Source organism: Myodes glareolus, chromosome 1 (assembly GCF_982192425.1).
Source record: "Myodes glareolus chromosome 1, mMyoGla1.1, whole genome shotgun sequence".
NCBI lineage: Eukaryota > Metazoa > Chordata > Mammalia > Rodentia > Cricetidae > Myodes > Myodes glareolus.
This window is the reverse complement of record NC_142026.1, coordinates 104,074,731-104,102,398: the sequence shown is the minus strand read 5'-3', so window position 1 is coordinate 104,102,398 and position 27,668 is coordinate 104,074,731. Positions and strand designations below refer to the sequence as shown.

Here is a 27,668-nt window from a genome sequence, read left to right as displayed (position 1 = left end):
AACTCCTCACATCCAAGGTAATACTAAATCAACATGCTAAGTAAAGTACTGGATAAAATATATTTACATGTTATAGTTTGATAACAATGTCAATTTTATTTTAAAAGCATAAAACTTTAAGACAGAGGTTAGTATTATATTTACATATATATATATATATACATATATATATATATATATATATTGCTATAGCTCTCCTAAAAACAAACTAACCACTCAGATGGCTATAATTTATCATGAAAACCCATATGTATCTTGTAAATAAAGAATCTGCTTTGGGCCTATAGCAGGGCAAAATATAGTCAGGCAGATACCATGTAGCTGTCATAGGAGAAAGATGCCTGTGGCACTGGTACTGGTAAACCACGAGCCTTGTGGTAAAATATAAAATAATAGAAACAGGTTAATTTAAGATATAAGAGCTAGCTAGCAATATGCTTAAGTGATTGGCCAAGCAATGTTTCAATTCATACAGTTTCTGTGTGGTTATTTTGGGTCTGGGAGGCTAGGAAATGAACAAGCAGCCTCTGCCAACAGTTAGTGTAACAACACTGGCTACCTGGGCAATCACCCAAATTCTCATTTACAATGTTGGGGCAACCAACTTTGGCTAAGGCCTAGAGTAACTGATAGACCATTTTCAGAGTAAGGAAAATTTTCAGAACTGTCTTACCCTGTCTTGGCAAGGTTTGACGGTCTTTTGTCAGTGGTCGAGGCATGGGCAGTTCTTTGCCCAAAGGTCTGCTTTGCCAAGAAGAAAACATGCTACAAATAGAGTGTCTTCGGTGCCCAACATTTTCTCAGGAATAGATGGGTACTGCCAGGAGCAATTATGTCTCATGTCAACAGAAATCTAAGTTACTTAAATGCAATGTTCTAAAGTTCTTTGAAGTGGTTGAAGATTACCTATCTATACAAAATACAATCTCTATGTATTTAAAGAACTTGATTAGTCTAACTATAAGTATGACAAACATGTATGACTACTGACCTATAGTTCTTACTACCTTATTACCTATATAGCTTAAAGAGGAAGGCCTCATATTAGAATATTAAACAATCTTTAAACAACTGTGCAGCAAATGAGGACAATGACCTCAAAATGTAAACAATGTATAAGTTTATTGATCAGAGGTATAATGTATAGTGCAATACGATAAATATATTCTAAAATTGTATCAATATACAAAATTTCTTAAGCAGAGGTAAAAGTATGCATGCATACAATACGACAAAATAACTTTGCCTGGGTGTACAAATATTGGAAACAGAAATAGGTGCATATTCAATATGATAAATATAATTTGAATTTGTATCAATATACAAGAATCTATATCAATGTAAATTGTCTATAAATAATAGCTCACAAGTATTCACTCTATTATTCACTATTATTAGTGTGAGTATGTACACACTAATCTACCTATTATCCCATCCAATTCCCACCCTTTTTTTCAAAGATCCCTGAGCCTATATAATTTCCACCTCAACTCCCAACCCTATACCAGTCATAATCAGCCTGTAATTGATGTCCCTAACCCTGAGGATAAACTTGGTTGGGAGAGGGGATGTCATCTTCTAGAATTGCTTCCAGCTGTCATGGGGACGATGTTCTTACTATGGGATCCTGCAATACTAAATGATGGTTAAGTTTCAAGATTACTGTCTGATATAATTGCAAATAGTTTCTGAATATTCAGTAGGGTTTTTTTTTTTTGATATTCTTATTTGAAGTTCTGGCCAAAACGTTGTCAGAAGGTGCACCATTTCAGCTAACCAAGTTGGAATCGTTTTGAGCAGCTGGTAGCCAAAACCAATCTTAAGTAGTGCTATCAGCATCATGATGAATATCAACCAGGTGAAATAATTGTTGTGGGGCCCCATCTTCTTCCTGGAAACTTCACAGATTACTGCAGGAAAATTTATTGTTCATTATGGAAAACTTAAACATTATTCATGTAGACATATGTTCAATAAAAGGTACGATAGAGACAAACATAAGTATGGAGAAAAGTAAAATTTTTCCTAAATTCTTTCTTCTTTCTGTCCCATACCAGATGGCTCCTGACACGAAACAGCAACTCTGAAGTTTTCCTTAAATAACATGCTTGGATTTAGAGAAGGATAGCCGTTGTTCAACTTCAAAGCCAGTTTTGATTTTTAAGTAGTGATATCTTCATGTTCAGGTAATAAAATTTTACCCTGCTGATGACCTGTCCTCATAAATCTTATTTCTCTTTGCTTAGTGATCCTTTCTGGATACTTATCTCTTCTTCTTTAGGCATCTAAATGTCCAGGGTCTCTTGACTTTCTGAGGATGAGTATTTTCCTGCAAAGACAAGAACAAATCCCTGCCCCAACCCTTATGAAATTTCCTCGACACCTGTATGATTGTCACATCTGTGGATGAACTTTCAATTCTCTTTATCAATAGGTTTCTCTTTTTCAAATAAAATCTTTATTAATTTTGACGGTATCCATACCTTTTCATCTCCTGTGGAAACAGGAGCAAAATCCCTTCACCAACATAGCACATCTTCTAGTTTCCATTGTGAAGTCAACACATCTTTGATTCAGAAGTTTTCTCTATTATCCAATGTCTTTCTGCTGCCGTTATTCCTTTCTCATTAGCATTTAGAAAACTGAGGGTTAATAAAGCATTATACTATATATTTCTGGGGTATTTTCCATCCCCTTTCAGTTTGTTTAACATATCTTTTATAGTTAGGTTTGCTCTATCTATAACTGCCTGACCTGTAGGATTATTTGGTATACCTCTATTATGATTATATATTATAATATGCAAAAACTGTTTTATTTTCTTATAGACATATGAGAGATGATTATGTCTTTATTTGTACACATATATCCACAATGGTCATAACTTTTAATAAAGTGTGATTACTGAATCAGCCTTTTCTGAACTCAAAGCAGTTGCCACTGAAAACCTGAATAAGTGTCAATAGTGTGGTGTACATTTTTAATTTTCAAATTCTGCAAAGTAGAACACATACATCTGCCGGATTTTATTCCTTTGAGTACCCTTTGGGTTACTCCCTGCAGGTAGTGGTATTTGGCTATAGAAAGAGTAAATAGGACATCTCTTTATAATCTCCTTAGTTTGTTGCCATGAAATAGAAAACTCTTTCTTTAAACCTTTGCTACTGACATGATGTTCTTTATGAAATTCTGAGGTGTTCAGCACATTTCCAATCAATAATCAATTTCTGCATTACCTTTTGCTAAATGACCTGGTAGATCCATATGAGATTGGATGTGTGTTATGTATATGGGACAAAGCCTATTCCTGATTATATATTGAACTTGAATGAATAATGAAGTCAATTCTATATTATCTGGTATAAATTCAGAGGTTTCAATATGCAAAAAACTCTTTTGCATATTACAAATCAGTAACTATATTGAGAGGTTCTTTAAAATCCCTTTGTAACATAAGAATAACATATAATGGGCTTTGTTCTACCTTACTTACATCTTTTGATTGGCAGCCTGCCTTTCCTGATTTATGTGCATCAGCATAGAATGGACGGCTTCAGTTATTCGTGTGCCATGTACAATGCACAGAAGGATCCAAGTCGTTCTCCTTTTAAGGTTAATTCTATTGCTTTGGGATAACTGCTATTAATCTTTCCTCCTAAAAAATTAGCACAAGTTCTTTGCCAATGTTCATTGTCTTTCCATAATTTTTTAATTTCATCAGTAGTAAAAGATACTATAATCTCTGCTGGGTCTATTCCTGCTAGTTGACCAAGTTTTAATTTTCGTTTTATAGTTAATCTAGAGACATTTCTCACATACGTTTTTAAACGTTCTCTTTGGCCCTGTTTAACCCTAATATATGTTTCTTTTTCCTAGTTCTTGAATCCTGTTCCAAGCATTTAAGGCTGCTGTGTGGCATAGGATCAAGATATGTTTGTTCATCATGAAGAGCTTGGTTCTGTGAGTCAGCAAGAATTTAATCTTGGGAAGTCTCAAGTCCTTTTGATTTTCCTGTTGTTCTAAAATTTTTGCCTCTTCTCACCAGTAGCATTTCCATAGCAGTTGAGTCCATCTTCAAGAACAACTGAGACTAATAGAAGCCAATCATGTGGGACAGCCTTATTGCTTGAAGGCCATGTTTTTATAATTTCCCTAATAAATGTGAATACAAGCCATAAAATACTACTGCGTGCTTAATTTCTTTTAGATCGTTTATACCTATAGGTTTCCATCTACATTCTTTGGATTCTTTTTAGATTTAGAAGTTGATGGTTTGTCAGAGGTGATTACAGGGTAGGAAGCTAAAACTCTGGGGAAGTCAACTCTGACATGTACTGGTGATGTTAAATCCAGTCGCTGTACCTTCTCTCAGCTCTGATAACATCCTCAATTATTTCAAATCTTTTTATTACTGTCTTTTGTAAAGCCTGAATTTCTTGACCTGTGTATAATCCTAGTGCTTTCATTGAGTCATTTAGCCTCTGGTCCTTAATTCTGTACATATGATTTCAAGGTATGAAGTTCTTCCATTAAGTATAACTTCTCATTCCTGGATATCATTTGGATGGTATGGAGATTGCCTTCCTGGAGAGATACTCTATCTGCTAACTTATCATAAAGTTTAGCACATTTTGATCATCAAATTCAACACTATGAATCTTTTTAGATAATTTCTCAGTACCCTTTGATATGGATTGAATTTTGTCTGTCAAATTAACGTTATCCTTTTCAATCGTATTAATCCTGCCAGCTACCTGTTCATTATTAGTCTGTAAAGACTGTATCACTTCTAAAAATGCCTGAATCTTTGTTCTGTTATCAAACCACTAGATTAAAAGATATAATATGAAAAACAAAGCTAAGTCCCAATACCCAATAAATGGATATATCAGGAAAACTATATAAGCCTTGCAGAATACCATCTACAGTATAAGCAAAAAGGTTATTAAAATGCTGGATGATAATATTGACTGCAATTATATCTTTTAAATTTATTGATTTATTTATTAATCAAATAAAGTTACTTCTGTTATGAGATTTCAGTAAACTGTTGAAGGTGTAATAATCTTTACTGGCCAGCAGGTGTCACAGTTGCAACTGTGTGGCAAAAGATGCTACAGGTGGTAGTGTGAACAATCCCACTTGATTCCACTTTGGCGCCTGCTTAAATGCTGACAAATATGCTTTGCTTGACAAATTACAAGCAATTTAATCAATTTCATACACCGAGAGAGTTTTTTTGGTGGCCAGAATATCAAGGAACCCAGAGCTAGAGAGCAGGGAACACAAACCGGAAGCTTCATAAGGCACCATGTAGCAGAGAAGCCGGGTGGGGGTGAGGTGGGGGAGAGTTGGGGAGCATGTGCGAAATTGCCAAGTTGCTACGTGGTCATTTGGCTATGGTGGGGTTTTGGCAAAAAACTGTTTAATAGGTGAAATCAAACTAGGCAGGTGAGGATGGGAGACTTTCTGGGCTGTGGACCTTTTGGGCCTATCCAGGTAGGTGAGGAGTTGGGATTCATGTGGGCGCCAGATGAAGTTGGACACTACAAAATAATCCCACACTAGCTCAAAACTGAGTATAATAAAGAGTTCTTTATTCAGGGTAGACTCACAGATCACAGTTCTCTGCATGAACAGGGAACAGGAACCAAATCCAGCAGCCGAGAGAGAGTGAACAAGCTTTATGGCTGCATTTATAGTATAATAGACCAAGCCCAAGTGGGCTGGTATCTTAGAGGCTATGGCCTGAAGGAGTTCCCACAGCAGCTAAGTAGTAGTATATGCCTGTAATAAAGTACTTGGGAACATGAGGCCTGAGGACAGCCTGGGTCACATAGTAAGATCCCATTTTAAAAAGCAATGTAAAACAAAAGACAGAATAAATAAATAAAAAGGATCTGTAGCTGCCATCAGGGAGTCAATAGACAATATTAAGAATGGAGGTAAGAGCTTTTTGTTGATAGGCAATTAGCAGTTGTTTTTACTGTCAAGCATGTTCTTAAAACTAAATAAAATGTTGATTTTATGATTATTTGGTATCTTCTATAAAAATGTTAGCTTTTTATGGTGATGTGGGATTCCCCTCTGTATGCTGTGAATACCATTGGTTAACTGAATGCTAGGAAAAAGGTGACTGAGTCAGAGAGAAGCTATGGAGCCGCCGCCAGAGACTGATACGCCAGTATGTGGAACCTTGCTGGTAGGCCACAAACCTCATGGTAAAATATAAAATAATGAAAATGGGTTAAATTAAGATGTAAAAGCTAGCCAATAAAAAGCTAGAGCTAACAGACTCAACACAATGCCCATCAAAATCCCAACAAAATTCTTCAAAGACCTCAAAAAAGCGGTATTCAACTTCATATGAAAAAAGCAAAAAAACCCAGGACAGTCAAAACAAACCTGTACAATAAAAGAACGTCTGGAGGCATCACAATCCCTTACTTCAAATTCTACTACAGAGCTACAATACTGAAAACAGCCTGGTATTGGCATAAGAACAGACGGGAGGACCAATGGAACCGAATAGAAGACCCAGATATCAATCCACACATCTTCAAACACCTGATTTTTTGACAAAGAAGCAAAAAATATCAAACGGAAAAAAGAAAGCATATTTAACAAGTGGTGCTGGCATAATTGGATATCAACATGTAGAAGAATGAAAATAGACCCATATCTATCACCATGCACAAAACTCAAGTTCAAATGGATCAAAGACCTCAGCATAAAGCCAGCCACACCGAACACTATAGAAGAGAAAGTGGGAAGTACACTTAAATGCATTGGCACAGGAGACTACTTCCTAACTATAACCCCAGTAGCACAGACACAATTAATTGGAAACAATAATAGAGAAACAATTAATAAATGGGAAACTGAAAAGCTTCTGTAAAGCAAAGGACACGGTCAACAAGACAAAACAACAACCTACAGAATGGGAAAAGATCTTCACTAAACCCTCATCAGACAAAGGTCTGATGTCCAAATTATACAAAGATCTCAAGAAATTGGACACCAAAAGATCACATAATCCAATAAAAAAAATAGAATGCAGACCTAAACAGAGAACTCTCAACAGAGGAATCTAAAATGGCTGAAAGATACTTAAGGAAATGTTCAACATCCTTAGTCATCAGAGAAATGCAAATCAAAACAACTGAGATTCTATCTTATATCTGTAAGAATGGCCAAGAACAAAACCACTGATAACAGCTTATGCTGGAGAGGTTGTAGGGAAAAGGGAACACTCTTGCATTACTGGTGGGAATGCAAGCTGGTACAACCCCTTTGGCTGTCAGTGTGGCGATTTCTCAGAAAATTAGGAAACAACCCTCCTCAACACCCAGTAATACCACTTTTGGGTATATATATCCAAAGGATGCTCAATCATGCCACAAGGACATGTGCTCAACTATGTTCACAGAAGCTTTGTTTGTCATAACCAGAACCTGGAAACAACCTAAGTGCCCCTCGACCAAAGAATGGAAAAGGAAAATGTGGTACATTTACACAATGGAGCACTACACAGCAGAAAAAAATAACGACATCTTGAATTTTGCAGGAAAATAGATGGAGCTACAAAACGTTATTTTGAGTGAGGTAAGACAATTATCACATGTACTCACTCATAGGTGGTTTTTAAACATAAAGCAAAGAAAGCCAGCCTACAAACCACAATCCAAAAGAAAAAAAAAAGAAGTTAGAGCTAATAGGCCAAGAAGTGATTTAATTAATATAGTTTCTGTGTGATTATTTTGCTTCTGGGCAGCTGGGAACAGATAAGCAACCTCCTTACTACACTCTGATAATTTCAATTGTCTCCTATGGGTTTGTTTTTAGTTTTTGTTACAGAAAGTTTTATGCACGCTTCTGTATTACAGTTAGTTAATGAAGAAAAGTCTTTGAAGCAGGCATAAAACTGTCCAATTTCCAATCTACACGTAGAACTTTGCTACAAATTTGCCCCACACGTCTTTCTTCCTCCTTTACCACAGTTCCCCTGGGCTCAGGTCCCCATGTCCTCAGAAGGCTCCAAAGTGTAAGCAAGTATTTTGTTTAGTTGTTTTTTTTTTTTTTTTTTTGGTCATAAAAATGCAGTCCTGGTTGGGTATGACGGCACATGCCCATAATCTCAGCACCTGACAGGCTGCTGTGGGATGACTGAGAGTTAACTATGTCAGGGGCTGGTATGCAGCAGTCAATGTCAGCATGTGTTAGACAGTACTGCTATGATCATTAATGCATTAACAGCATAAAAGAAGAAGTAAAGACTGCATACTAGAATTTAGTATGATCCATTAGTATTTTGGCTTATTTGTGCATGCCTGTGTGTGCTAAAAGGAATCAAAGACACAAAGAGTTGGTTCTTTAAGAAAATCAACAAGATAGACAAACCTTTATCCAACTTAACCAAAGGCAGAGAGAGAATATCCAAATTAACAAACTACTGATGAAAAGGGGGACATAACAACAGACACTGAGGAAATCCAGAGAACCATCAGGTCATACTTCAAAAACCTGTACTCCACAAAATTGGAAAATTTAAAGGAAATGGACAATTTTCTGGATAAGTACCACATATCAAAATTAAACAAGATATAGCCCCGATGGAAATAGAAAGTCATTAAAAGCCTCCCAACCAAAAAAAGTTCAGGGTCAGATGGGTTCGGGGCAAAAATTATGCCAGAACTTCAAAGAAGAGCTAATACCAATACTCCTCAAGTTGATCCACACAATCAAAACAAAAAGAACATTGCCAAACTCTTTTTACAAGACTACAGTTACCCTGACACCTAAACAAACAAACAAAAAAGCCACAACTAAGATAGAGAAATATAGATCAACCTCCCTCATGAACTTTGATGCAAAATTACTGGCAAACCAAATTCAAAAAACATCAGAAAAATCATCCACCATGACTAAGTTGGATTCATCCCAGAGAAGCAGGGATAGTTCAGCATATGAAAATCTGTCAATGTAACATACTATAGAAATAGACTGAAAGAAAAAAACAACACATGATCATCTCATTAGATGCTGAAAAAGCCTTTGACAGAATTGAACACTTCTTCATTATAAAGGTCTTGGAGAGACCAGGGATACAAGAAACACACCTAAGCATAATAAAGGCAATATACAGTAAGCCAACAGCCAACATTAGACTAAATGGAGAAAAATGCAAAGTGATCCCACTGAAATCAGAAGTAAGACAAGACTGTTCACTCTCTTCATGTCTATTTAATATAGTACTCAAAGTTCTAGCTAGAGTAATAAGACAACAAAAGGAGATGAAGGTAGTGCAAATAGGAGAAGAAGTCAAACTTTCTCTATTTGCTGATAGTATACATAAGTGACTTCAAAAAATCTACCAGGGAACTCCTAAAACTCATAAGCATCTTTAGTATGTAGAAGCATACAATATTAACTCAAAAAAATCAGTAAGCCTTCTTATATACAAATGGTAAATGAGCTGAAAAAGAAATCAGAGAAACATCACCATTTACAATAGCCACAAATCACATAAAGTATTTTGAGGTAACTCTAATCAAACAAGTGAAAGACCTGTCTGACTCTATGAGCTCCTGTTTGTATTTGGTGTACATAAATTAATGATTGTACTCACATATATACATAAAAATAAATTAATCAAAAAGAGGCAATGATATTCATCAAATTGGTAAAACAAAATCCATCTTAATAAGGTGTTATTATAGTTTCATAACAATAACTCAATCTCTGGAATTGTTTTTCTGTGTTTACTTCAATACAAAATAATCACACTTATGAGTAAACATTGTGATCAAAAATGATAGTAAGGAGTTTTAAACACTATTTTTAATACCTGCTAAATTCAATTATACTTTTTCTTATATTTTATTTCTTTGTGTATGGCTATGTGTGTATGCATGCCATGTCTACATATATGCCATAGCACGTTTACAGAGGCTGGACCACAACATGAGGGAGTCGGATTTTTCCTTCTACCATGTGTGTTTAGAGACTGAACTCAGGTGGTCAGCTTTGGCAGCAAGTGCATTTACTCACTGAGCCATCTTGCTGGCCCCAAAATTCAATTATAAATACTAGTTTTCATCTACTTACATAAGTCAGATTTTTTTTTAGTACCATGCCATGTATGAAACTGCGCTTTCCACGTGAGGCAAAGGCATCTTACTGTGGAGAAGAGCCACTGGTAAATGAAGGAGAGGAATGAGCTATTTTAGTTAAAATACTAGTACACACAAGGGTGACCACATGCTAGTGCTGCCTGAATGATGCATTTTACTTAGGCACAATCATCTGAAACGCACCAGTTTTATTATAGAATTTTTCTAGCAACTTAGCAACAAGATTGGAGACCCCAGAAAGACACTACTAAGTATTATGATTTAACATTTGCTTAGTAAGAATTACAAATTAATTGATAGGGCAGAATTATTAAATAAATACAATTGAGCCAAGATGTTTGGAGAGAAAAGTGGGAGAGAAATCATTAAGTATCTAACACATAATAAACGCTAAATAAATTAAGGTTGGATTAAACTGAAAAGTTAAAATAGTGATACATCAAAAGGTTCAAGGTAAGGAAGAAAACAGACACATTACATTTTTATAACAAACTTCTGGATGGTAAGTGATACTTTAAGCTTAGAAGAAAATGTGTCTGGAAAACAGTGAAACAGTAAACTAAACCAAACAGCAGCAGAAGGACATTTTAACAGAGATGATACAGTTAACAGAAATGTTCAGAAAACAATTTAGCAACATCAGAGACATTTGAGTGGTTAAATAGAAAAACTAATGACATGAAGAAGTCACAATACCACCCTTAAAACCTTTATAAAAGTAATTTAAGAAGGCCACAGGCTTCAGAGAAACAGGGATATATTAACAGCGAATGTGGTAGTACTATGAGATGCTTTCCTGCTCATCCCAAATTTCTATAAAGTCTTATGTACTTATAAACAAACATTTAAGGATACAAACTATGATTAATACTATGAATATTAACTAAAAACACAAAGATAAGAGAATGCAAAATATAAATAAGTTTGGTCAAAACAAATTCCAATGTACTTTGTTACAAATATTGATAATATTTACATGCAAATAAATTGACAATTGTGCACTTGGAAGCATTGTGTATAGAAATCTTCAAAATTTTGGAAGCTTCAATTTTTTTCGTATCTGTAAATTTTCACGCATGATTTGTCAAAAGAGGTCTTAGCATGCAAAATATTCACTCACTGAATCTGCTTTCTCAGTTCCTACTAGAAGAAATGGTTCCTTGCAGGGGAAAGAATAAGTTACTTCAAAGACCAAACAGAAAAAGATCAGAAAATGTAGAGCTTTAAAGTCATGCCTGGAAGAAAATGAATGCTTGCAATCCAAACAAGCCATAAAATATGACTTACATTTTATGGATGTGGATTACACCTGCAAACGATTGCTCCAATGCAGTCATGTGGACAGTTCTATGGCTCTTTCTTTTGGGTTACCCATAGGGTAACTCTTTTGAAAGACTCTTTACCTTTTACCTGCTACCCAAAATGGGCTGCCAGCACTTACACTTTCTCTTAGCTATTTATCTGTATTTGTAGAAACTACTGAAGCTGTTAGGGCCCTCCATAAACACACTGGCTGCTTTTTCTTTCAACTTCCATTTAATGTTAGGTTAAGACACCGATGTCATAAAAGCGGAATTTTTCTGAACTGCTTCTGTTCATCCAGAAATCCCCCACTACATAATAGTGCATGGTCACTCATCCAGGGCACAGTTTTAGAACCAGACGAAACGGAAATTGTTTTTACAGCCATTTAGAGAGATGTGAAGTGTACTCTTCAGGACAGTGTTCAGTAGAAAGAGTTAATAACACTCCTCAACTCCTGCTGGCCTGGATTGGGTTTGAAACTGAGAAATAGCTCAGAATGAAGAGGCAGGTAAGAGAAAGGCCAACTGCCTCATCATTTGCTTGCTTCACAGTAGGACACAGACTACTGTGCACAGAGCAATCGGTGCAGCAGAGAGGTAAAAACCGTTCTATTCTCCAGGGCAGGGAAAAGTAAGAATACCTTAACAAATCACCAAGGACCACTTCCAAGAATTAAGTCAAGCTGACCTGTAGGTCCAGCTACTGAGGAGGTTGAGGCATGAGGATTTCTTGAGGCCAGGAGTTCCAGGTCAGCCTGAATACCATAGAAAGAAATTTTCTCACAACCTTCTTCTGGTCACTGAGAATTCAGCACCAATTTTGCACTATACTATTTACTTTCTTTAAGCAGAAAATAATGTGAATTTAGTACAGCAAAACATGCCATGTTACTAATACATTAACTTATAAAACACTTTTACTATAATTTGGGTTCACCATTATTATTTTAATTTTTTTCTAATAATAAACTTCATTTATCTAGTTCTAGGTCTCAAGTAAGCAACTGTAAAATTATTCTTGAAAAAAATTGGGCCCAATATGGTTGTCCAAAGTAAATTTGTTCAAATATATAAGCCATGCATGGCAGAAGTACAAACACTTATACACACATATACACACACACACACACACACACACACACACACACACACCTTTCTAAAGTAAACCCCAAAATAAAAATGTTAGATTCCAACAGATGTGAATCATGTAGCATCCAGTTCATTTTCAAATTAGAATGATTTGCTGACCTCTCTAGAGGACAATCTTTCTTGATTACTGCAGAGCTGGTTTTCAACATCTAGGTCCCAGCTCAAAGGCATGCTAACTCTTGAAGGTATGAATGATTGTCAAGAGAAAATGGAAAAACAGGACTCAGAAATCACCAATTTCTGACATTCGTACTAGCTTTGTCCTTGACAGATTTACAAAAAAGGCAACGAGGTCAACATAAAGTAATGACAGGCATGTAAAGCAGTGACAGGCCCAGCAGCAGGAGAAGTGCAGAGGACCAGGGTTCTCAATCTGCACCCAGTACAGGGACTGCAGCTATGTCAGCAAGGGAAATAAACTTTTCTACTGTCTTCACAGTGGCATCTACATGTGCATGCATCTTACCATAAAAGCGAAAAATATGTTTTAGACCAGTATTTGTTAGTAGCTTTTGTAAGATTTGAACTAAAATGCTAATGACAGCAATAGACATTATGTGCACACACATGTTCAGGTTGACATACAATATCATTAGTCTTGAAAAACGAAACAGCAAAGCCTTCTTCGTGCCTGCGTAGGCAATTGTGAACACGCTACACTTTCGTACTGTCAGTGTTACTCAGCTACATGCAGGGTCACTTTCTTTTTACGTTTCTGCTAAGGGTTATCTCACCTTGCACTTTGGACACTTCTGGGCATTTCTCTGCCCGTGCTCAATTTCGCTGGCCCAGTGACGCAATAACTTGTCTCCTTTTTTGTACTCCTTGCAGTTAACACCTTCATGCCAAGGAGCGTGGCACTTAAAACACCAGATGAATTGGCAAGTGGGACACTGGATCTGTGCAAAAAAAAAAAAAAGAAAACAAAAAACAGTATTAGTACTTTGAGATACACTGAATGTTTTCTGTTACTGTGATAACCACCATGACCAAAAGAAAGGGGCCTGGGGAGGAAAGGAGTTACTTGGCTCACATAACCCAACCACAGTCCACCATAAAGGGAAATAAGAGCAGGGACTCAAGGAAGGAATCTGGCAGCAGGACTTAAAGCAGAGGCCACGTAGGAACACTATTTACTGGCTTGCTTCTCATGGCTTGCTCAGCCTGCTCTCCTATACAACCCAGGACCACCTGCCCAGGGAAAGCACTGCCCACAGGAGGATGGGCCCACTCAACATCAATTCAAAACAATGCTCTACAGCTAAATCTGATAGCAATTTTCTCAACTGAGGTTCCTTCTCCACAGAAGACGTAAACCTATGCCAAAATGACAAAAAAAAAAATTAACCAGCATAGTGTCTAAAAGGATAAGGATGTCAATGGTTTGGGAAACTAGCTAAGGTTATTATTTGAAATACTTTCCCCAAGAACAAACAAGAACAGACCTCAGAAAAATATGAGTCTCTGTTACTGAAAGAGGAGAGAACTGCTTAGCCAAGGACGGTTTGCTGTCTAGAGACTACTCAAGCATTCATAAACAAGTGGGGCGTTTTGAAAATCAATTTAGTTTTATGAAAATCTCCCATGTTGAAGCACAGAGTAAATCTCGAAGGTGCTAAATCCAAACACTTTGACTGCTGTTCGTTCATGCATCCCTTGAGCCAGCTTTCCAGTTCTTTGGTAAGAAAAAAAGTTTTCTTACCAAAGGCTAGCTTAACTTTACAATGCCTCCTCAATGGGCAAGCATACCTTCAATGCCACACTGTTGAATCAACATTCACCACTGAGGATCCTGTGAGAAAGGTATCAGAGTGTCGATCCTGCTGGTGACACCTAAGAAGCCACCAGAAAGGATCCTTCTTTTGAATTTATGGGATGCGGGCACTAAAATTGTCTAATATGGGGGATATCTGTTGTGCCTTCCTTTGTTGTGAATGGCAGTGAACTGTTACATTTACACATAGTAGTCCCCATTCAAACCTTAAAAGTATATAGTCACAAATACATGGTCCCACGTACATGTGATTAAAATGAACTGAACTAAAATTCTTCACCACGAATGATCTCCTAAGCCCTCTCCTATTCTTTGTGCTTCTGCACATGGCATCACAGCAGTCAGACTGAATTTGGACAGCCTGAAGAATAGGAACTGTACCTAATACTGTAGTTAATATTGTCACTTAGACTGTTGGCTACTGATGCTTTTCTGACGGCGAGGCTCCACTGCGTACATTTATTTACTAAGAAGCAGTTACCATCACGACTCTTTTTGCCTCTAAGCCAGAAGACTCTAGTTTTCACTCTTGTCAAGAATTAAAAAGCCCAGACACGCTGGCACACACTTCAGTATGGACACTTGGGAAGAAGACTGGAGGCTACCGTGAACTAGAGAGAGAGACCAGGTCTCAAAAAAAGGAAAGCAAGGATAAGTAATATTCTTTCTATGCAAGGATGAAGGGATACAATTTTGATTTCAAGTTTATATAAAAATTTTAGTTTTTACACAAAATTCTTTAATTTCAAAATTCTGTTTAAATGGGAATAATGTGTCTTATTTTTCTTATTATCAAAATAATGCTACAAAATACATATGGCTTTCATAAGTGTATATTACAGATGATGACAGATATTAAGTAACCCACCCAAAGTAACAAATGTATTAAGAAGGTACTTGAGATTGAGCTCCTAGAGTTCAGTTGAAGAGAGGAAGGAGGGATCATATGAGCAGGGGGTGGTCAGGATCATGATGGGAAAACTCACAGACAGTGAATCCAAGCTAGTGGGAGATCACAGATTCTGGACTGACAGCTGGGGAGTCTGCATAGGACCAAACTAGGCCCTCTGAATGTGGGTGATGGTTGTATGACTTGATCTGTTTGTGGGGCCTCTAGCAGTAGGACCAAGACTTATCTTGCATTCATGAACTGGCTCTTTGGAGCCTATCCTCTTTAGGGATACCTTGGTCAGCCTTGATGCAGGGGCCAGAGGCCTGGTCCTTCAACTTGGTATGACAGACTTTATTGACTCCCCAAGGAAGGCTTAACCCCCTCAAAGGAGTAGATGTCAGGTGGCACGGGAGGAGGGGTGGGGGGATGGAAGAAGGAGGGGGGAACTGGGGTTGGGATGTAAAATGAAAAAAAAATTTAAATTAACGAAATGAAGAAAGAAGAAGGAGGAGGAGGAGAAAGAGGAAGAAAGGTGGTACTTGAACCTAAACTTGTATGGCTACATGGCCAGCATAGTCTTTTCGGAATTAAAACACTTGATCATACTCAGTGGCATTCCTTCCTTGATACGTGAAAACTTGCACTCAAAGGTCACGATGGTTAAACTACTCAACTAGCCACCATTCTACAGGGTTCCCAATCCACTATATAAATAAGGATACTTCTTGGCTTGTGGGGGGAAGGTTCTTACTATTCAGTATTTATATACATATATATGTGTGTGTGTACACATATATATAGCATTTGCCTTTTCTGTATATTAAAATTAAAATTGCCCTTTTAAAAATAATAAAAGGGAGTTCGTTAGATTGGCTTTCAAACCATGGGCTAGGTACACCAACAATAAGTGTCTATACACTAACATTATTTTGTCTTGTTTTGTTTTTCTGTTTGTTTTCGTGACAGGGTTTCTCTGTAGCTTTTGGAGCCTGTCCTGTAGACCAGGCTGGCCTCGAACTTTGTTTTTTTAAAGAAAGGGTTTCATGTAGCCAAGTTGGTCTCCAGCTCACTATGTAGTAAAGGATGCTCTTTATCTCTTGACCCTTCCACCACCTCCATCCCTCAAGTGCTGGAATTACCTTTGTTTCACTGGTCATTTTTAAAGTAAAAAATAAAGAGATGATATGAGTAAGCTTCAGAAATAAAGCAAGAGAAACTATTTTTTTCTCTTAAAAGTCATTCAACAATGCAGAACAGACTATAAACATTATATATACAACATTGTAAATGGGGCCTTTCCTTTTGCATACAGATGGGATGGTAGAGAAGTGAAGAACTTCCATCGCTCATCTTGCAGATGTCAGAAAGTTTGAGCACTTAACTCAGTTGGCTAATTAGACTTGTGAATACTGAAAAATTGTAAGGCCCATCTTGAAATAAATAAAACAAGCCTGCAGATCTGAGTTCATTCCACAGAACTCACATTTAACAAAAGTCAGGCATGGAGGCTGTTCATCTTTGTAACACAATGAAGGAGCCTGGTAGCTGGTGTGTGAACCAGAGAATGTGGTACCTGACAAAAATAAGTCCTACTATTAATTCTTATTAACACAAATGTACAGACAAACTGAGATAGCCATTATAAAGCAAGATTTGAAGTAACTCACTCAACTGCTTACCACACTTTGGACTAAAATAATAAACAATAAAAGCAACTTCAGTACTCAGAGAGTATACACAAATTGTCACAGTACCAGTTTTTGTCTGAAGATGCCACGCCTTCCTTATTCATTATGACCTTAACCATATTCAAGATTGGCCTTCTAACAAACACAGATATCAACACTGCGTCTTCCTCCACTCCCAGGTCTGTTACTGCCCTCAGGAAATGCTAGTCCACAACCACAGGGCTGCCACACAGAGAGTCTGCCTTCTGAGTAAACCGGTCTGCAGGCAGGATCACCATACTCCCTGCTTCCCACTTGGACTGGACTGCATGTGAAATGTGGCACCTGGTCTCCAGCTGGGGGCAGTGTTGGGGAAGCCTGTGGAACCTTTAGGAGCCAAGCCTTAGAGGAGGGAAGTGGGTCACTGGGGCAGTTGCTGAAGCCTTAGATCCCTGCCCCACTTCCTGTCTACTCTTCTGCTTTCTGATTGAGGATGCGATGTGGCCAGCTGCCCCCATGCTCTTCCTACCACATGCTCCCTAGCAGAATGGATGGCTCCTGAATTGTAGACCCAAACGACTCATGTTCAATGCTTCTTGCTGGATATTTTGTCACAACAAGAAAGGCCACTTAGACACTATTCAAAGTTAAATTGGAGAACAGCAGTAGCAGCAGCAGCTGGGAGCTTGTTGGCAACACAGAACTCATGAAAACCCATACACAAGGAATTAAGAGTTTACCTCTTTACCAGATTGTCTTCAGATGATTCGTAACCAGGCTAAAGTTTGAAATGGACTAGCCTACACCTTCCAACTCCCTGTCTTTGACCACAGATTCTTCCAAATACACGTGGCTACCAGTTGACACAGCTAACAAGCCGCTAAGAAGTAGCAGAAGAAGACGCTAAGCAATAGAGGAGAGGGTGCCTGAACTGGCCTTGCCTTGTAGTCAGACTGATGACGATTTTAAATGTCACTATAGGATCTTCATCCAACAACTGAAGGAAACAGAGGCACAGACCCGCAGTGGAGCACTGGGCTGAGATCCCAAACTCCATCTGAAAAGTGGGAGGAGTGAGAATATGAGCAAAGAGGTAAAGACCCTGATGAAGACATCCACTGAAACAGCTTACCTGAGCTAATGGGAGCTCACCAACTCCAACTAGACAGAGAAGGAACCAGCATAGGTCCAAACTAGTCCCTCTGAATGTGGGTGACAGTTGTATGTGTGGGGAAGACTATGGGGCCACTGGCAGTGGCCCCAGGATTTATCCCTGCTGCTTGTACTGGCTTTTTGAAACCCTCTCTTTGGATAGATACCTTGCTCAGCCTAGATATAGTAGGGAGGGCCTTGGACCTTCCCCAAAGCAAGTGCCTTACCTGCTCTGAGAAGTGGATGGAGGTGGTGGGATAGGTGGGAGGAGCGGAGGGAGTGGGAACTGGAACTGATATGTAAAATGAAAAAAGGGTAATTGTTTTCTGTTTTTTAAAAAATAAAATAAAATAAGATGGACCAAAAAAAAAATAGCGCATGTTTTGGCAGCAGAGGTTACCCACTCATCAATGATGAAAAGCAAAATTCTGTCTTCTCTCCTTAGATTCAAAATGGGGATACACATACATTCAGCCTTTACCTTGGAGGTAAAGACAAGAGCAGGTGCAGCTCTCTGGAGAAGAGAACTGGTATGAACTTGTGTTCTTATGTTACCAGAAGTGTCTGGTTCTCCCTGAGGTCTGCTTTATTCCTTCTCACTTCTGAGAGGAGGGGTGGGGTAGAATGGGGCACACTTTGCAAACCTCATTGCAATGGGCTGAGAAAGATTACCTATCTGCTGTGGGACAATTCTGTATTCTGTCAATTATGTTTTAAATAAATGCTGATTGGCCAGTAGTCAGGCAGGAAGTATAGGTGGGACAATCAGACAGGAGGTAGAGGCGGGACAATGAGAACAGGAGAATTCTGAGAAGAGGGAAGCTCACTCTGCAGTCCTGTCCAGACATTGAAGAGGGAAGATGTGACTTGCCCCAGTGAAAAAAGTACTGAGCCATGTGCCTAACATATACTAAAATAATGGGCTAATATAAGTTATAAGAGTTAATAAGAAGTCTGAGCTAATGAGTCAATCAGTTTACGATTAATGTAGACCTCTGTGTGATTTCTTTGGGACTTAATGACTGCGGGAACCGGGCAGGACAGAAACCCCCACAACAAAAGGATCGAATTAACACTATCTGTCTGTTGACATATCTTTAGAAGGTTTCTATCTTCAAAATGTCTTCCCTATACTTCCCAGCTGGATTTAGTACCTTTCCCAGAAAATTTATGTTATGTATGCAGTCATGCAATCTCTCCCAGAGTCTACAAATTCACTGAGGGCAAAGACTTCATCTGTCTCGTTCTTCCTGGATTCTCTAAACGGCTAAGTAGAAGAGGCAGTCATTCAGTTCTCTGATTAAACCCAGTAACCAGCATGGTACGACTATATCACCAGGTGATGTTTACTATTTTGTCTTCATGACACTCTACTGGTCATCACTACTGAGGTGCAGATTCTTCTGCATGAAGGAAGACATAGAAGAGACCCTTACAGCACATCTCTGACAGTAGGAGCACACTGGTTTTCACGGGCACCATTGTCATCCTAACTCCCAGGTGGTAAGACTCAAACTCGGCTGCCCTAATCAAATGATGTCTGCCTGCAAACTCACCATGCTAAGTAAACACTCAAGACAATAAAGCCAAAACAAAGAAAGCTGTAGGTAATTTTCACTCAATTTCCATATTCCTATACAAAGTTTTACTTTTAAAAAATCTGTGTACATGTGTGGTGTATGCATGTGTAGGTTCATATGGGTTTCTGCACTTGGGTGTGGAGGGCAGAGGTCAATGTCTGATGTTTTCCTCTATTGTTCTTTCTCTTATTTTTGAGACAGGGTTTCTCACTGAACTTGGAGCTCACCAACGCAGCCAATGCCTAGCCCTGTCATTTAAAAAAAAAAAAACCACAAAATCATTACCTATTATGCTCAATGTGAGACAACATCCATGCATAACTGAAGCATTGTGACAATAAGAGCTCCCCCAGTTTTCCAGGAGGACTTTCCCTTATTAGAATATCAGGTTAAACAGATTTGCAATAGTGAAACACAGTCATCCATTCATTCATAACAGAGATTTATATAGCACCTGAGTGGCAGGTAATGACCGTACTGTGTTTTGTTTTTCACACAGAAAAGAATGAAAATATCTTGTCTGTAAGGACCTTATTAGGAGCAGACAGACACGAAGCCAGGCAGCAATAAGACCGAGTGATAACTGCCAGCCAGGGTGGAAGCTTGAACAAATCATTGCTCTGGGAACGATGTTTCAGGGAAGGCTGGAAGGCAAATTCTGTGAGGGACTGTGGTCTTGCACAATGACGGAATGTTGCTATAACATGGGATAAGACCCTCTGTGAGGCAGAGTCTACCGGAGCGCTTGAGAGGGCCCTGAGAGCACACAGAGAAACAACTTACTCTAACAACACGAACTGAGACAGCACTTCAGCCAGCTTACTCTGAGCCTTGCTCACTTACCCACTAAACAGCCTACAAATCCCTACAACCCTGACATATGCACCAAGATGTATAATCGTTCAGATACCCTTTACATGAATCATCTAATAAAGAATCTAGCCAATATAACAAATTATCAGAATATGAGTGATAAGTATTTTTTTCTTTAAGAACGGAAAATCCTCTTCTTTCTTTCTCTCTCTTCATTTATTTATTTGTTTTGTAGAGAAGGAATGTGAAGGTGTGCAGGTGTTACAAAGAGGAGTAAAAGAACCTGCTATGCAGCTCCAAACACCCCCAAGAGGCACTATTTGATCCTTTTTAACATCCAGTCCTATAGTCAGAGTAGCAGCAGTGGCCAGTCTCATGGTAACCTTGCACAAGCCTATTCTTCAAGATTTCACTGTCTACTGGGGGCTCTTCTAGAAGTACAGGAACCCACAAGGTTCATGAGGAAAGGTCCCTTAACAGAGCCTGGATGTGGCCAAATGAACCTTGCCTGCTGGTCACCCAGCAGGGATGAAACCAGGCTAAAAAGAAAAGAGAAAGTCCACAAGACTGGGAACCAAAAGGACAGAAAACATGTGAAGACTCATGCAGGGCAGGAATACGTGTATCAAGATATCAAGCTTCCAAAGATGTGACTCTGCCAACCTCCCATACTACCAACTTTGTGGCTATTTTTACATATTTCATATGCAGTCATTGCACAATAAATTCACCTCTAAACTTTAAAAAAGATTTTCACAGTGGAGGCATGTTTTTCTCAGGCAGTGTGTCAGAAGCTGCAGAAGAGGACTGCTTCCAAAGAGCTCCTATCTCCTCACCTGGGATCACCATTACATACCAGCCCACCTGGAAATTAGACTGTCCCTCAAGGCCTAGAGTGTGTGAGTCTATTACAGCTTCATTAGGGACCCACTTTTTCATTGATATAAAAAGGGGAGGAACTGGGAAATTCTGTCTTGAGCTGCCTCATCCCCAGGTCACTGTGGCACCTTCCTGGTTTGGACAGATGAGGGAGAGTAAGTGAGAAAAGGCAGGTGTACCGAGGATGAAAGAAGAATACAGAATCCCAACTCTTCTGGTCCGTGGACATTTTCTGACAGCTGCTCACCAGCACCAGACTTTACTGGCTTCTACCCATCTCCTGGCTGGTCAACACCAAAAATGATTTTTTGTTGTCTTTTGTTCTAAGGACTCAAGAACAAAGTGATAAAGAAAAACAAACAAAATCTGTTCCAAACACCACTGCAGGTGAATTTATGTTGACTACACGTCAACATAATAATTATAATTTAGGGAGTTGTTGGGGTAGATGTAAGGATAAAACATCAGTTGAATTTCAATAATTGGCCGTTAGAAGTTGAAGGCAGGAAAAATATCTCTAAAAATATTATGGTTATTTTATGAAATCAAGAAAGAAAAAAGAAGACATCTTTGGCAAGGCACCCCGTAAACAAAGAAAGAAAGAAATGTATTCATAAAATCTAGGCTTGCACCATAGCTGAGCATTCATAAACGCTTCAAGCCTAACATATGCAACACACCCTTTGTTTAACTGGCTTCTTTAAATCTGGCTGGACGACTTCATTTTTATCTCTCTTGTGCAACGACATCTGAGAAACTACATTTGTTTTCTGTCGGCTGCTGACACGGATGATGATGCATCACTCCCACGAGAAGCAGAGTGTGATAGGAGCTAACCTGACCGTTGACTGGCAGGCCACTTCTCATTTGTAACCAGTCAGCTTGAAGTGATGGGGGGTGGTGTTGGGAGCGGGGGAGGGCATAGAAAGAAGAGCAAAGCATACTGATTTCACATTCATGGGGAAGGCTGAAACAGTTTGTACACATAGAAAGAAATCCTCCTGTGTTTTTTATCAGAAGAAAGGTTAAGTACGCTTTTTTACAACACCTACCGACTCCATAGCTTTCTGAAAACCCTAAAGAAACTACTTTGCCACACACTGAAACAGCATAATTGTGAAGCTTTATAGAATATGATTACCCAGAGGGCAGCGATCATTCCAGAAGGTGCGAAAGCAGTAAGGCCATTTCTCCAGGACATCTGTGTGGCTTTCCTTCTACCTGGAGTGAGTCAGAGCAGTCATGTGCAATCATCACTTGTGAGCAGGGAAGGGCTGTTATTAGTTTTGCCTTCAGGGATCACAGAGGCGCTTTGGACAGGCTCTCTGTGTTGATATGTATGTTGTTCAACTCAAATTGAGTCAGAATGAAAAGGTGGCTCATTCTTAGTCTACACTTGGAAAAAGAGGGGACCTTAGAATCGAAGGAGCTCAGTAAACGACAAGAAGCTACTATGTCTGACCCTCGGAGGTAACCTGCTTCTCTCCTTTCCCTAGAATGGCTCACTTTTCTTCCCTGAAGCAACTCTTTTCTTCTTTTTTTTTTTTAAGTTTAGTTACTGCGATGGCTATTCTTGGTCGTCGACTTAACTACATCTGGAATTAATTAAAACCCAAGTGACTGGGTACAGCTGTAAGGGATTTTTTCTAATTAAATCATTTTAAGTGGGAAGACACACCTTTAATCTGGGCACATCTTCTGGTGTCAGCTTATATAAATGTTGTGGAAGAAGGAAGCTCTTTGCTCTTTACCTGCTTGCCCTCACACCCAATTCACTGATATTAGAGCCTACTTCTTTGGGATTCTGGCTTCTACTGATGAGCATTTGAGACATCCACCCTTGTAGGCTGAACAATTACTGGATTCTTGGACTTTCCGTTGAGAGACAGCTACTGTGGGACTAGCTGGGCCGGAATCTCCAAGCCACCCTAATAAATCTATTATCTATCTATCCATATCTGTCCATATAGACAGATAGATCTTAGCCATCTCTCCCCCTTACATATATTGACTGATAGATGACATAGATGATAGGCAGCTATCTATCAGTTCTGTTCCTTTAGAGTCTAGAGAACCCTGAATAAAGTTACAAATCTCTTCCCCAACCTCCTAATACTGATGACCTGTAAAGACCACTTCTGACCCACGGTTATGGGCATCTCTCCGATGTTCCAAAGGGTCTTTACACTTTGTACCATCAACTTATTTCTAACTTAAGTGGTTTTCTATGGCCTAACAACCTACCCTGTTTCTCTCCTTCCAGTCAATGTCATCCCTCCTCTGTTCCTACATCCACTTCTTGCCCTATCACTGACTCCATTACTATTCTTTTTGACTCTGTGCCCTTTCTAAATACTCAGGGCTGTTGGCTTTGCTCCCCTTGCCTAACAATAATGACCATTGTGGTTTCTGGTTTGTGTTGAACATGTACTATGTGTTAGTCATGTTAGGCCTTTACATGGGTGATTTCATTCGATTCTCATCACACTCTTAGGGCAGAGATGCTATTCCTACCCTCAGCTAGAGATGTGTAAACTACATGCGTGGTATTGGAGAAAGTGTGACTAGCTGAGAATATAGTTCAAGCTCAAAGCCAGTGTTCTGACCTACTTTGGTAAATTCAATTTAAAAGCTAAATGTACTTACTCTTTCAAGAAACCCTTCCAATCTCTCCTTTTTTATTCTCCTACACCCCCAGCACTCTCCACCTACTGCAGAACATATTTATTATTATTTACATATCGATCCTTTATTAATTCCCTTAGCAAGTAGATTTCATAAGCATACTGTCAAGGTCATACGGTTGCTTATCAGCAGTGAATGAAGTCAGCCTGGACCAGCCTCCTAGAGACCAGTTGGAAGGCAAGGATCTAACCAAACAACTACACAAATGTACCATAAAGTCCTATATGATAATCTCTATGGAGAAGAACTTCAGGAGTGGGTGATGCATTTGTCTCTAGGTGTCATGTGAGTACAAGTCAGCCACATTGATTTTCTCAGTGTGAACCTGCTTGCAACTTGATAGGCATTAAGTGTGACATCAACACATTACAGGGACTATTTAGGTTAGAAATTGTATTCTCAATCAGAAATTGAAGTCAGTGTTATAGAAAAGGAATTGTACAAATTTTTGGCATTATAGCGTGGTTACAAATACAAAATGATATAAATATTTTGAAGGAAAAAAGTAAAACTGATTTGACAAGGTTGTCTCAGTGTAAGTTTCTCAACTCGAGAAAGCACTTATTCAATTTTATATTTATACGATGGTGTTCACACAGCACACTTTACTCAAATTATGCAAACTGTTAACTGGGGGCCTGGAAGGACAAATGAGCACCCAGACTTCTGATTACTGGTGCTATCTTCTATCTGTCCTGTTGTCATCTGTTTAATTCAAATATTTAACAAATGGTCTTTACAAAAAATAAACAAACAAAACTATCCAAATGAAAGGCTCAGATACGGCATTTTCGATCTTAACTCCATGTGAGAAGCATTCATTCAGCTAGAGAATGACTGTGATATTTTAAGTCAATTTCTAACCTGCTACCTTAAGTGCTTCTGACCTGATAGCCAAAACCATAATAAATGCTCAGAGTGACATCTTCGAGTAAAATACTGCAACCCAATGATTCAAAAAACAGTACTACTAAAATAAGTAAACATGATAAAGAACCTGTTGATAAGTACAAAAAAAATCAGCCTAGGAAATCTAAATATTATCATAAAGATATATTAAATTACTCAGAGACATAATGGATTACTGGCAACCTTTTTTAGTTGTTAACTTATGTCATAGTTTAATTGAGTACTTCACTATATCATATGGGAAATGGATTTGGTTATTGGGATAGATGACTAAAATACATCAAAATGAAAAAAAAAGTCCATTTGCTCACCTCACATATCAAGACCTTAGTGCCATTCACAATGCTACCCTGCAAGCATGTATGCCCTGGGGTTTGCTGGAATGACTATGTCAGTGCCCTCCTCACCTCAGTATGGAGATAATTTTGAGCGTGCAAATCTGGCAGTGCTAATGCACGGCTTGGAGTTTAGTGATGAGAGATGCTATGTGAATGTTACACTAAAGCAGTAAGAAGTACGGCTTCAGGAATTACAAGACTCATGCCTCAAACTCCGGACAGCACGGAACTGAAAGGCTCTATGTCTCTGGGCTGTTGTGATTTTTCTCCTCTAGAAGAATAACTAGGGACAACAAACCTGACCACACCCACGTTAGGTGGGGGCCTGGCTGCTGCTGAGATCTGCTTAACAGCTCTGCTTTCAGTAGTGCTGCAGTTTGCATCTGGAATGTCCTAAAACCCTGTGGACCCTGGTGAGTTTTGGGCTGCTACCTACAATGCTGCCAGTTGATAGGAACTCTTTAGGGGGCGGGGTTTAGGAGATGAAGTTAGGTTACTGTGGGTATGTCTCTGAAGAAAGATTAAGACCCAGCCCATCCCTCCTCTTTTTGCTTCCTCGGTCACTCTACATGTTCCTGCTACTCACCACAGGTTCCAACACAATGAGGATAACCCGTCATGGACCGAAGCCAGAAGGCAATCTCAGTCCTTGTGAACTGAGTATCTACGGCATTTTTCACAGTGACATAAAGCCGACTAACACATCCTTACTTGGCTTTCCATCCTTTCTCAATCTCTGAAGATTGAGAACTACTTCATTCTGAGCAACATTTGTTTCCTACTAAATGTCTACTCTCCTCAAAGCAACTTTTCTTCTGGTCCATTTGTCCCTTGTTCCTTTGCTTAACTACAGCAGCTGACAGACACTGGCAGCTGCCTATTATTGGGAAATATTATCCAAACATCTCTTCTTCAAGCAAACCAAACATAGCTAAATATATATGCAAGATGATAAACTATACTTATCTTAACACAGTTTTGATGAAACAAGACATAATATTTTATTCTTACAATAATTGTACCTCAAATTATAGCACTTGTTACCCATTTAGTAATGACATTACAGTTTAAATTACTCAAATTATTTTCACTTTGATTCAACTATGCATTTATGTTTTGAGTATCACAAATTCCAAAACAGTATCTCATTTTATACATATATCTAATTTTAAAAATGATCTAGAAAAAAAATAAAATATTCTAAGTTAGGGAAAGACAAGTTTTTCTAAAACTAAACATTTCTTGATAACATTAATAAAAAACACAACTGAAGTAGCTCCTCAAAATGACCTAAGAATACAAAGCATGAAATAAACATAGTCTATTAAGATCCAACCTCTCTGTAGAGCTTTGTTTCAGTTACACAATGTTATAATCTCAAGATGGCAGGCCTTAACAAAAGGGTTTTTTTTTTTCTGACAGTTATGTCTTAAAGAAACTAGAGTGCCCAACAAAACCACAAATAAAATTCTCTAGCGATGAGAACTGAATAGCCCCAAAGGCCAATTAGTCACGAAGAGACTTTGACTAACCACACAGGACTCTAGCTCCCCGCTGTCACAGTGGAGAGAAGGAAAATATTCGCTAAACCACAGTCTCCCTGAGGCTACAGGATGAGTGACCACTGCTTCCAAGACACAGCACATGGGCAGGAACTGTCCCTAAAAGAAGGCTGCGATGGTGAAGAAGGGCATTATTGCAGCAGCCTCGTGGTCTCCACTGAAAATGCTCCACTCTGCTGCAGGTCAGCCTCCTAACATTACAAGATGTTTGTTCTGGGCAGGGCTGACGTACTCTTGTGTCTCAGCAGCTCCCTAGGCTGCATCCCACCGCTTACATGGTTGCTATCCTTGGTCTTGCTCTCTGCAGCAGTCTCTGAATGCTGCCAGTCTGATTTCTCTCTGATGCCTACAGGATTAAACTCCAGCTTGTGAACACACGGTACAAGACTCAGCCTGACCCGCACTTACCCATCTTCTCAGCTGCCTCTCCCTTCTTTCCCCACCTGTTTCCAACTCACCCAGCCTCAGCCTCTGGGCCTAAGCACTGACTCATGCTTTCTCTGAAATGCTTTCCCCTGTGTCAGCCAGAACAATTCCTTCTCCATGAAGCCATTCTTACCGTCCTAGCTGGTGCTACCCAAGCACTCCACTTATACATGCGTATTACATATGTCCCTCCTGCAACAGATTGTATCTTAAGCACCGCCCCCAGATGTCTACATGGTAAAGAAAAGCTTGTTCCCAGGGTGGGACTAGTGAGAACTGTTCGAGCTATAGCAGGCAAGGCCTAATGGCAAGCTTTCGGATCACTGGGGCTATGCCTTTGAAGGGGACCCTGGAACGCCAACCCCCACCCTTCACCCCTGCCTCTTTTGCTGTACAACCACAAGA

At 39.0% G+C, this 27,668-nt stretch overlaps 1 protein-coding gene across 1 annotated transcript in view; it reads right to left on the bottom strand.

Annotated features, from left to right (window-relative positions):
• Positions 1-27,668, bottom strand: part of Rnf217 (ring finger protein 217) — a 110,063-nt gene that overhangs the window by 9,475 nt on the left and 72,920 nt on the right. Inside the window, exon 3 of the mRNA XM_048425521.3 lies at positions 13,321-13,485. Coding sequence (XP_048281478.3) covers positions 13,321-13,485 — 165 coding nt within the window. The remainder of the gene's footprint in view (positions 1-13,320; positions 13,486-27,668) is intronic.